Source organism: Natator depressus, chromosome 7, assembly GCF_965152275.1.
Source record: "Natator depressus isolate rNatDep1 chromosome 7, rNatDep2.hap1, whole genome shotgun sequence".
Classification (NCBI taxonomy): Eukaryota; Metazoa; Chordata; order Testudines; family Cheloniidae; genus Natator; species Natator depressus.
In genome coordinates this window covers 75,309,050-75,321,510 of record NC_134240.1, presented here as the reverse complement: position 1 = coordinate 75,321,510, position 12,461 = coordinate 75,309,050, and the positions used below count along the sequence as shown (strand labels likewise).

General features: G+C 44.2%; 1 protein-coding gene across 1 annotated transcript in view; it reads left to right on the top strand.

Moving 5' to 3' along the window:
- The window catches only part of FAM13C (family with sequence similarity 13 member C), a 227,882-nt gene that overhangs the window by 129,540 nt on the left and 85,881 nt on the right, over positions 1-12,461 (top strand). Inside the window, exons 8-9 of the mRNA XM_074958796.1 lie at positions 5,700-5,756; positions 11,607-11,805. Coding sequence (XP_074814897.1) covers positions 5,700-5,756; positions 11,607-11,805 — 256 coding nt within the window. The remainder of the gene's footprint in view (positions 1-5,699; positions 5,757-11,606; positions 11,806-12,461) is intronic.

Here is a 12,461-nt window from a genome sequence, read left to right as displayed (position 1 = left end):
AGTAGAAAACATCGTAAAGTTACAAACACTGAGATGCCATTAACAATTTAAAAATTAAATATACTTCTGGTTTTCCTTAAAGGAACATGCTTTAATTTCAGATGTGACTATTCTGTTTTATTCATTGACATTAGTATAGCTCTTTTTGGCTCTGAAAAATATGCATTGTGACCCTGTTTGTGTATTTTATCCCCAAATTTCACACACTTGATTATATTTCAGAAGACTGCTCAGCTAAATTGTGGCCAGCAGTTTGTCAGAAGGGAGATAATTTTATAGATTAGTTTGCATGTAAGGTACATTTCACATTGCCAAAATGCTGGGAATAAAAAGCCTAAGTTGATTGTGAGCTGTTTGCTAAAATGTTGCAGGGGAAATTATATATTTTGAAAGCAGTGGAGGTTGTAACTCAGTTTGAGCAATCCATACGTGCTGTCAGACTGACTAGAGAAGAACGGATGTAACATTTTTCTAGGGGTTCCAAACACCTTTAACCTTCTATATACCTCTCTCTTTGCTTCATGTATGTATTTTATCCCATTTTTGTAGTGCTGCAGTAATCAGCATGAAATTAAATGGCATAAAAAACCAGAAAATGGTTTTTAATATTTTTAATTACTTTTGCCACTATACATTTCTACCTTTAAATGCTGTATTGTGGGACAGCGAGGTCTAAAATGAAGGACAACATGTGGGACTTTCCAAATGAGGGACGAAGTAGGACATCACATTTTTAATACTTTCCCCACCCCTTCTCAACCTCAGTCCTTCAACGGCTCCTTTCTCTTCCTCAGCCTCAGGGCTTCCCCCTGCCTGTGCACATCTTTGCCTTTCCCCTGGTCATGCCACTAGGACCAATGGTGCAAGTCTTTCTCTGCCAGACTTCCTGTCACCATCTAGAGGCAGCATTGCAGAGAGGCCTGCTTTGTAGTGCTAGTGTAAGCCACACACCTCCTGGGTGTGGTGTTCTGCCCATCTAGTGGGGGTGGGGGGAGAGAGAGAGAGAGAGAGAGAGAGAGATTGATTTGATTGAGCTACAGCCTTCGCTAATAGCTGGTTGGCTTTTAGCTCATGTAGTAGACGCTCTTGAACTAAGCTCCAGAGGCCTCAGGTTTGATCCCGATGACCAGGGTCTTCTCGGCGTTACAAGTGGGGGTTTGTCCGGGATTTCAACTGGAAAGTCTCTGAAGCTCGGAACGCTCTTCCTCAGCTAGGGGAAATATGTAACCCACACACCTCCTGGGTGTGGTGTTCTGTCCCATCTAGTGGCACTGAGACCACTTAGAGATTGAGTCTGCTCTACAGCCTTAGCTAATAGCCAAAGAAAAGGAGTACTTGTGGCACAAATAAATTTGTTAGCCTCTAAGGTGCCACAAGTACTCCTTTTCTTTTGAGAATACAGACTAACACGGCTGCTACTCTGAAGCTAATAGTCAGTTGCCTTTTAGCTCATGTGGTAGAGGCTCATGCACTAAGCTCCAAAAGCCTCAGGTTTGATCCCGCCCACCGACGACTGGGGTCTGTTGGCGTTACACTAGCACTGCCAATAGGGAAAAGGAGGAGGAAGGGTATGTGCACAGCAGTCACTACTGCAGTGGGACCTGGTAGCAACAGGGTGGAATAGCAGGTCCTTGGTCCAAAGACATCTGAGAATGGTATATCCCACTTAGTGTGGGGCACTGGAGAAGTTTGCGAGAGCACAGTAGAAACAGAACCCTGTTTTCACATTGAATTTGTCCTTTTTTTCTTTATTTTTAGCAAGTTTATAAACCCTGGGGGCTTGAAACATTCTTTTAAAAAAACCTGCTTGGGCCAGAATTGTCAAACTTGGGTGCTAAAGTTAGATGCTTTTATCCCTACTTACGCATTGAAATAAAAGATGCCAGATTTTCAGAGGTTCTGAGAACACACAGCTCCCATTGACTTCAGTGCAAATTGTTCATGCTGCACACTTCTGAAAATGAGGTCACTTCTATTTAGCAGTGTAAATGAGGATCTAGGTACCTAACTTTAGGCATCCAATCTTGGTCTTACATTCTGAAGCACAATTCTGTTGCAAGGGGCAGATGCTCCAGAATCCTACAGTACACAGGACCTTGATATAAAACATCAAATTTCACTTTTTTCCAGGGACCTTTCTCAAGATAAGCCAAAAGTCCAGAGCTGCCAGTCTCCTAGTGGACTATATGTGCATCTGGTGAATGAGAAGTTACTGTTTATATCGGGGTGGTCAAACTTTCTGGCCCAAGGACCACATCGGGGTGCAAAACTGTATGGTGGGCCGGGTAGGGAAGGCTGTGCCCCACAAACAGCCTGGCTTCCACCCCTGCACCCTATCCATCCCCTCCCACTTCCCGCCCACTGACTGTCCCCCTCAGAACCCCCAACCCATCCAACCCACCCTGCTCCTTGTTCCCTGACTGCCCCCTCCTTGGACACCCCCCCCGCCGCTCCCTGTCCCCTGACTGCCCTGAGCTATCCACACCCCCACCCCCTGACAGGCCCCCTGGGACCCCACCCTCATCCAACTCTCCCTGCTCCCTGTCCCCTGACTGCCCCCCGGGGACCCCCTACCCAACCCCCCACTGCTGCGCGCCGCCGCACCATGCCACTCAGAGCGCAGGAGCTTGCAGCCCCACTGCCCGCGTGGTGGCGTGGCTGCAAGGGGGAGAGAACAGCAGGGGAGGGGCTGGGGGTTAGCCTCCAGGGCTAGGACCTCAGGGGTTGGGCAGGACGGTCCTGTGGGCTGGATGTGGCCCCCAGGCCGTAGTTTGCCCACCTCTGGTTTATATGCATGTCTTAAATATCATAGCCTCAAAATAGATGCAGCTTTCCAGGTCCTCGGAAAGGACAAAGAAGGAACAAATCACAATACGTCCACTAAATCCCACATTCTTTGGAAAAACAGTACATGGGAATTGCCATATTGGATTGGATCTGTCCATCTAGTAGCTCTGCTGTCTCTGATCATCTGGTGCCAGATGTGTCAGATGAAGGTCATTAATGGAATAACCTACCATTAAGGGACATATCCCTGCTCTTAAAAAAAAATAAAATGCTATATAGTGTAACAGTGGATATTTTCATTTTCCATGTAGTGCAATGCACTAATCCTTTTTAAAATCCTGCTAGGGTCTTAGCCTCAAGCAATATCTTGTGACAGTGCATTTCACAGGTTAACTTGGTATTTTTTTTTTAAACAACATTTTTTATCAGTTTTAAATTTGATACCTTTTAATTTCATTGCCCCCTTGTTCTTATGAGCTGAGTAAATAGAAACACCCAATTGTCTTTTCTATGCTATTCATTATTTTGTGTATTTCTATACTGTCCCCCTGGATTAACAGTCCTCATCATATAATGTTCACATAGCTGTCTTATAATTCTGTTTTTATTTATTATTTCAACCAATTACCTGTACTGAAGTAAGGTTCAGTGCTCTGTAGTTCACAGGATCACCTCTGAGCAAACTCGGTGGAATCAACACACAGGGGATTTGCTTAGTAGAGGGGAGAATCCCCAGGGCGTTCAGTTGATGTATGTATGCTGCATCTCTCACAGTCCCTTCATGTAGGGGATGTTCCTGGTGAAGAGAGCCATGGCCAGGAGTGCCTACATGCTCTGACTATTCTTGGCTGTCAGAGTGGTCCCTTAGAGCCACAGAGAGCCAGGTATGAGTAAGAGCAGCTCAAATTGGCCACCAGAACAGGAGAAATGTAAAGATGGTATAAAGCTACCTTTTCCTCTGGGTCTCTGTTCCCGTGACAAGCTTAGCTTGGAACGGAGAAATTGGGCCAGTGTAGAGCTTCTATTCAAAGCAGGGTGGAAACCCTATCTACTGGCATTCTTAATTGATTCAGATATGCCCCAGCCAAGCCACACAACCTCCCCACCCAATAATTGCTCCTCTCCTAAACCGGTCCAGGCCTCTCACTTATTTTAGTCTCCTGTGGGGAGCTTTGGTGACATTCTGCTCCCTTTTGGTGTCTTCACTGGGCCGATTAGCAGGGCCATTCCACCTCTGTCAAGGAACATTATTCCTCTCTATCTCCTCTCCTTGTGTTCTCCCATCTCTTTCCTTTCCCTGATTTTCCCCTTCTAAGTTGCCAACTCCTATCCCCAAATTTTCCAGCTGATTTTTCCCTTCCCAAATTTAGATGAAGATTTCTTCTGGCAAGTGGCTTTCTCCCTTTAACACTGGTTAGCTGGAGAGTGGCTCTCAGGGCCACTCCCCTACCAGTATTAAACCATAGGAGAATAGAGGAGGCAATACTCCACTGGCAACAGGAGCTCTATGGAGAGGCTTGCCATTGGAACTGTTTCTGCAACTGCAATGTATTACTCAGTATACATTGCTTCTCTTCCTTGTCTGCAGTTCTGTAGGCAGAATCCCAGCATGGGGGTCATACTCATGCCCAAAGGTCACATTAACATACTTGAAAAATTAGCACTACTGTATAACCTAAACACTGAGGCGCTCAGTAATTTTAAAGAGAAAAAATATTTTTTCCTTTTAAAAGAAATGCACTCAAGGCATCCTCAGTGGATGCGTTTATTAACTCCTCCCCCCCCCCTAAAAATAGGTAGGTCAATGCAGGAAGTGTAAACAGCTTGAGAGAGTATCCCTTTAAATAATTTCATCATCAGCTTGCCTGTTGATAAAGATACCAGCAGAAGACTGGCAGGGAGAGGAGCATATTAAAATCTTACCATCAAATTGCCATGCAGGGATACACGTTTATCATTTAACGTGTTCTTTCCAGAGCCAGGTGGCTTTCGTCAATAATTAATTAATCAATTGAATTACAGGTTGCTTCCCACATAATGAATAGATTCTTCTGCCAGCTAGCATCAAGTAATTCAGGCCTGTTCAGTGTTTGTGCAGTGTGAGTATGAGCAGAGGGTGAGGAGAAGGGAGTGGGGGGGTGGGAGGGGCAAACATTTGTCCAGAATTAATAGAGTGGAAGGTAGAATCTTCTTTATATCAGGGTCTAGATGGGAAGAGAAGCCCCGATTGTGCATTGCAGTTTGGATCAGCAGATTGTCTTGCACTGAGCATTACAAAGTTAATCTATACTTGATGTCATTCTGAATCTCTGGTCAACAGTTGGGTATTTAACGTGTTTTTTCGGCATTTTCTCCTTATTATGCTAATTTTGCTAGTTTTGCTTTAGGAATACTTAATTCTATTGAGATTTGATCTCAATGTTTTGGATTATTTTTCACCTCAGTAATTTAATTTATACTGGGATTTTTTTCCAGTAGCATTACAAAGGCCAACTGCTCTACAACTGTTAATTTCTTTAATAGGTCTTGGAGGAAAAACTGCACTGTGCGTTAATTACTGTTTATAATACTTTGAGCAAAGTAGGCTATTAGCAATTAAAAAGGAGGATGTCTCCTTTATTTTCTACAATTTTTACAGTAGAAGCTGCATTTTATTTGTCACGGGATTTCTAGTAAGACAAAGGAGAGAGAGCAAATGGTGTATCTAATTCTGTAGAAAATCAGATTTTAAAATATCACAACAAACTTTGCAAACAGAGAAACTATGTCATGAATTGACTTCAGTTAAAGCTTGAGAAAGAGGAATGTTTAGAGAATTGTACGTGTCACTTCAAACTGAGCAGTTTTGTTACTGAAAAGATAAAGTGTACAACTGGCAGAAAGTGAATAATGATTTTATATCCATTTTCAAGGTGTGAAGAGGATACAGAGTCTGTACATGAAGACCAAGCAGCAAACTCCATCCACAGGTATTTACTCTATATCTTATCTGAAAACCCTTGGCAAGGGATCTGACTTTTCTCTTTCATCCCCATCTATCAGGGATCATCTGTTAATGGTACCCAAAAACTCAAGGAACATCATCGCTGTGAATAAAAATTCTTCTAAATTACAGAATAGTTTAGTTTAAGTATTTTTGAGATGAAAATCACCCACGGTATATTTGTGTATTTCTGCTTTTGGACAACACAACTTAACATTCCAGACAATTTAAAATTTAGACAATTTAAAACCAACTGTATTTCAATATATTTATAGAACTGCCCATACAAGAGAGAGCAATCCACCCAGTAACAATAATAGCTACCCTGGACCAAACTTTCTATCCACAACCCATTTCCCTGGGGGAAAAGTTGGGGTTTGCACTGTGCCTACAAGGTTAACACATCCGGGCTCTAGTGAGCCAAGCAGGGAAAAGCTGGTTCATTAGCTGGGGTCCCAACACAGAGAACGCTGTGTCAACAGACTACTCTCTATTAAACTCCTGAGGGGCTCCAGCTGAAGCATCTCTGATAATCTCAGCTCTGGGAGTTCAGACAGGGAGAGAGGTGATCTCGCAGGTAGTCAGGTCACAGATCCTCGGGCTTTATTGGTTAAAACTGACATCCTGGCTTCTATCTGAAAACTGGCAGCCAGTGTAGAGTACAGAGCATGGCTGGTAACCTATTCTCTCATGATGCACTGCTTAATAAGTGGGCAGCCCTACTCTCTCACTAGCTTAAATTTCCGAATGGTTTTGATGTGTAGTTCTGTACAGAGTATATTAAAGGAGTCTAACCTCGAAGTAACAAAGGCATGGATAACTACAGCAAAGTCTGCATCTGGGTGGAAAGGTTGTACTCTGCTTGCCAGACAAAGATGGAAGACTTCTGTTCTAGCCACAGCTTTTACCTGAGCTCTCAAGAGTGTCCCAGGGTCTAATTAAACCACCGAGACTGTGAGTTGCTGTTCTGCATGGTAACCCTTTCCTGCAATCGGGATTCTGATATAATTTTCACCAACTTATCCAGCTGCCTCCCACAAACTACCAACCTTATCTCATTTTTTTTCTGGACTAAGATACGGGGTTGGGGCGGGGGAAAGGAGTGTGAGTAGTGGATGCCTTCCTCTAGGGAGTGACAATGACTGCCTGTGAGGGAGTGGAGGGAAGGGCAGCGGTATGGCTGGGAACATGTCTGGAAGCCCACGAGGTAGGAAAAATGAGACTGGCATGTTTTCCTGCCTCTCAGCTCAAAACCTAGCCTACTCTGGCTGTCCAAATACTACTTCATGTACCCTTCTCTCTCCCTTATTTCAATAGACATGGAGGAAATCTAGTAGCCCATAGGAAAGGTAAGAAACTGAGTGGAAAGAGCAAGAAGATATGAAAGGATGGGGAAGGGAGTTTGCAGAAAGAGGTCATGGATGTAGGAAGGAACGGTTTGTGTGAGAGGAAAGACCAAAATACTAGACAGGCTACAGCCCTGCTAAACCAATGACTTCCGAAGCTTGTGGCATTAGGTGATTATATGGGAAAAGATGCTTTTGACTTTTAGTAGGGAAGGCAAAAAGTAGCATCTCTAAGGCCATGTCTATGCTACAAACATTGGTCGATGCAAGTTACATTGGCATAAAGCTGCCACAGTTAGTATATCACTCATGCATGTGCACTTGGCTCCTTGTGTTGGCACTGCATGTGCTCATCAGGAGTGCTTGGGTCAATGTGCAGTATCTTAGTGTGCAACTCACCACCATCTGGAGCACTGTCTCTTGGGAAACTTTGGCACTGCATAGTAGGGCAGAAGTGAGTTGTATAGGGGTGACTGGGAGCAAGGGGTCAAGTTCACATCAATCAGCTTTCTCCATCCTATAATGCCGTCCCTACCCCACAATTTTCAGGCCTTTTTTAAAAATCCCACAAAACCCAGCAGCACTTCTGTCTGTCTGCCATCTCTGACAGAAGCATGGAGCCTGAGCTCCCAAGAGTGTCTCAGGGTCTAATTAAACCACTCTTCACTATTGCACTATTGTCATGAGAACTGCAAACACAGGACGAATGATCTCTGGTATTTGCAGAGCCATAGGAAGAACCTCAGCAGTGGGGGGACATGACAATTTTGTGGAGGACAGATTGCTGTGGGACGTAGCAAGAACCAATTCAAGGTTGTTGGTGGCATTCACGGGGAAGCTGCAGACAATAGAGTGCTGCTTCTGGGCCTGAGAAACGATCTCTGACTGCTGAGAATGCATTGTAATGCAGGTTCAGGATGATGAGCAGTAGCTATAGAATATTCAGATGTGAAAGGCTACGTTCCTGGATCTGGATGCTGAGCTCTTCCCAGCTCTAATGCAGGGATACCAGAATAAGATGCACTGACAGTTGACAAGCGAGTGGCGATTGCACTGTGGAAACTTGCAACTCACAATTGCTGCCAGTCAGTAGGAAACCATTTTGGAGTTGGAAAATCCACATGTCATGCAAGTATGCAGGGCCATTAATTGTGTCCTGCTATGCAAGACTGTGACTCTCAGTAATGTACGTGACTTAGTGGGGCTCCCGAACTGCGATGGTGCAATAGATATCACGTGTATCCCTATTTTGGCAACAGACCACCTTGCCCCAGAGTACTTCAACAGAAAGGGCTACTTTTCTATGGTTATGCAACCCTTGTGGATCACCAGGGATGCTTCACTGACATCAGTGTGGACTGGTCAGGGAAGGTTCATTACACACACATCTTTGAGAACATAGGACTGTTCAGAAAGCTGCAAGCAGGGACATTTTTTCATGACCAGCAGATTACCATTGGTGATGATAAAAGCCAGTAGTGATCCTGGAGGACCCAGTCTATCCCTTGCTTCCTTGGCTCATGAAGTCGTACACCAGCCACCTGAACAACACCAAGGAAAGATTCAGCTACCAGCTCAGCAGGGGCAGAATGGCAGCTGAATGTATCTTGGTGGCTGAAAGGATGCTGGTGGTGTTTATGCACAAGATTGGATTTCTGCAAGAGAAAAAAACCAGTGGTTATAGGTACCTGTTGTGTCCTGCATAATATCTGTGAAACAAAGGAGGAAAAATTGCTGCCATGGTGGAGATGGAGCGTCTGTCTCCTGAGTTTGCACAGCCAGCCACAAAGGCTATTAGAGCTCAATGCGGAGCTGTACAATCAAGGGAGGCCTTGAAAGAGCACTTTAACGGTCAGCCTCAGCAATGCACTGTGTGGACTGTGCTCTACGTGTCCTGAAGTTTTGGGGGCTGTTAGGAACTGTATGGTGCTTGGTGTACATTTATTAATATAACACTGTCTGGTAATGTGCCTATTAATTATATGGTGCTTGCTGTGAATTTATAATTATTACACTATGTTTGTCACTGATCCTATGAGTTTTTTGACCTCTACAATAACAGGTAGTGGGAGCTTTCAGTAGTGCTATGCATTCTTCAGCATATGTTATGAAGTAATACAGATCAATTATTTACCAAAAATAGATTTTTATTACATAACAAAACCAGTGCAAAAAAAGTGGAATTAAAAAAGACATTCAATAAAAAACTTCTAAAATAAATTAATGGAACAGAACTTAATAAGGGGACAGAACATTCATGTCCATTTCAGTCCATTTTGGCTACCCATACAGCAACTGTGACTCTCACAAGTCAGTGTATGTGAAGCTGTGGTTTTCCTACTGTCCCTTGAGGTGCTCCCTGTCCTTTTTCTGCTGGGACTCCTGGGCCTTTCTTCTGTCTGCTCTTTCTTTCTCCAGGCTGTCTGCAATGTTCACCCTCCAAGTATTCTGTTCACGGTCCAATGCAGCGCTGGTTTGCATGATCTTGATGAACATCTCCTCCTGTGTCCTCTTCTTTCTCCTCCTTATCATGGTCAGGCAATCTGTGGGTATGGAGGAATGCACTGGCAGCATCTATGGATAAACACACAGAGGTTTCATTCTATGTATAGTGACAGCAGAAAGCACAAGTTAAGTTTCAGAACTTCCTTCCCTTTCTCTCCCTAACATTTTAAACAAGACATGCTTATTGCTACTTCCGCCTTGGAGCACCTGTGCACAACATGGCTATCCAATCCCAGCCATGGTGAGTATGGCCAAGGGCAGGTGTAGGGAAGGGTGGGATATGAGGAAGGAATTGTTTGGTGGCATGCAACAGTAAAATTTTGGCCCTATTTCCACGTATATGAGTGCATGTTAATGGTAGTGAGCACCAGTGCTGTTCTTCCCAGGTGATGGTGATTTTAGCTATCTCACTCCTGAGGGTAACGAAGGCATAGAGAGCACAGCAGCTACTTGTGTTCCTAAGCCACTTGGACCCATACTCTGCTAGCCTGTTTACTGCAGTGGTACCTGATGAAGTCAACAGAGACCGGTGTGGGAACGTGTCCTATCATGGAGCAATAAGGCTGTCAATACTAGAAACCTTCAGGAGAAGATTGCAGAGTACCTCCAAGAAAGTTGCAACAAGATCTCTCTCAGGAGAATTCAAGGCACATACCTGTGTCTATAAACCAAGTACTGCTCATGGGCAGCCCAGCTAACTCTGCAGGGAATGAAAAGCAAATAACAGCTCCGCCTCTCTTAGTTATATTGTTACCTCTTCTAGTATAAGTCAATACCTGTGTCCTGCTATGCTGGGGTCAGGCACCATCTTGACATTTCAGCATTACAATGGGAAATGCCTTCATATGCTTACCTGAAGTTCCTTCCCCTGAATAGGGCTTCCCATAGGAAGTTACTGGACTGTGTGGAGTCTTGGGCAGATTCTGGCTCGCAGCATAGCTGGACCCCACAGTTGCTTGTCCCCCATCTTCCTCCTTCTTGCCATTCACAACAAGGGGTCTGTGTCTTGGGCTCATTGGAGGGATCCACGTCACGCTGTGGGATGCTGGTGGGGTCTCTGCCAAGTGTGCAGATAATTTTAAAAACAGCAGGTCTGTGGCACCAAATCGACTTTTGAGCTCCCTGGCCTTCTGGCAGGCCTGCTGCAGTTCCTTTGCTTTTACGCGGCATTGCTGCTGATCCCTGATGTGCCCCTTCACTGCATGTCGATGTCCATGTTTCTACAACTACTCCGTAGCTGTGCTTGCACAGCCTCTTCTCCCCACAGGCCCAGATGTTCATCTAAAGCATGGCGTGGCATCAGCGTGGTTGGTTGGGCAGTTGTACACAAGAAGGAAGAGCTGCTAGGTGTGCATGTCGAGTTGGGCAATCGGGAAAAGGCATTTCAAAAATATGCAGGGTTTATAAAGGGAGGGGGGATGGCTTCTGCTCCCCAGGAACACAGGGCTATAGCAGTCAGTGTCAGGCATTGTGGCACAGCTTCTGGACGACTGCTAGGGTTGACATAGGTCACGGTGTCTGCACTCACACTATGTCGAGCACAGTAGATCGACCGTGGCTCAAAGCCATTTGGGGAGCTGGTGTTATTGTGTTGCTGGAACAGGATGCTTACATCAGTGAGAAACAAATTTGAATATAGATGTATGCACAACTAGGTCAGTGAAAGGCAACTTATGTCGACCTACCTTTGTAGTGTAGCTCAGGCCTCACTGAGGCCACATAGTTTACAGGCACCTAAATTACAGTTGCTTAAGTTACTCTCTATACAAATGTGTACTAATGCATTTAGCATATGGTCTGATAATAAACTGCAGACTATAATGGTGACTTGTTTTATTAATGTACACAATGTTTAGCTCATATATGTCCTTACCCTGGCAATGCTAACATATCAAAACTGAGACTTTGGCACCAGTCCTCCTCAGTATTGTTCTGAGAGATGGCTAAAATCCTGCCTTAAACCTTTTGGTTTTATTTTCTTCTAGAGATGAAAACAACAAAGAAAACTATCCCAACAATACTACAGTGTTAGAGGACAGCCAGCCAGCATTACAAGACACCCAGCAGCACGTGGAACAGACAGCCCATGACTGCACACTACGGGTTGGAATGGGCAACTTAAAATTAAGAAAGCCCAAAACCATTGCAAAACTAGAAAATGGGAAAAACCATGAAGAAAGTCAGGTAATAAAATAAAGCTGATCTGTTTCTGCTAGATATTTATGGTGCAGTGTCATAGCAGGAATATGTTTTAAATGCAAAGTGATGCAAATGATAGCATTATTAATCCCTGCTCTGACTCACCTCCACAATGATTTGGGCCATGTATCTGGTACAAGTGACACTGCAGTTGAAGTAATTCTTTCAGTAAGGGAATCATGCAGAATCAGTGAGAATTCCCTGACATAGTGATTGTGAATCCACAACTGCTCACTGCTGTGAGTAAGGTTGTCACAGTATGGCCCATAGTGAGGATGTGCAAATTATTTCTCCTTCTGAGTTATCTTCTTGTATTTCCTGGATGTGCTGGAATAACGGCAAGATCTTTCTCTTTTGTGGCTTGTGCTAGAGATTTAAACTGGGGTCTATGTCAAACCTCTAAATGCTGTAATGTTTTATTAATTCTTAATTATTAGGAGATATTTGGTAGGGTGGCTGGAGGATGTTACATCTCATCCCTTTATCCCATTCAGTAGGTATGAAAAATTAGTGAAAATAATATACTCGGGGTATGTCTACACTGCAGCTGAGAGTGACTCTCCCAGAAAGGGTAGACAGACTCTCACTGGTGTATCAGGAAAAGCAGCTAATCACGAGGGCATAAAGTAAGGTGGAGAGAT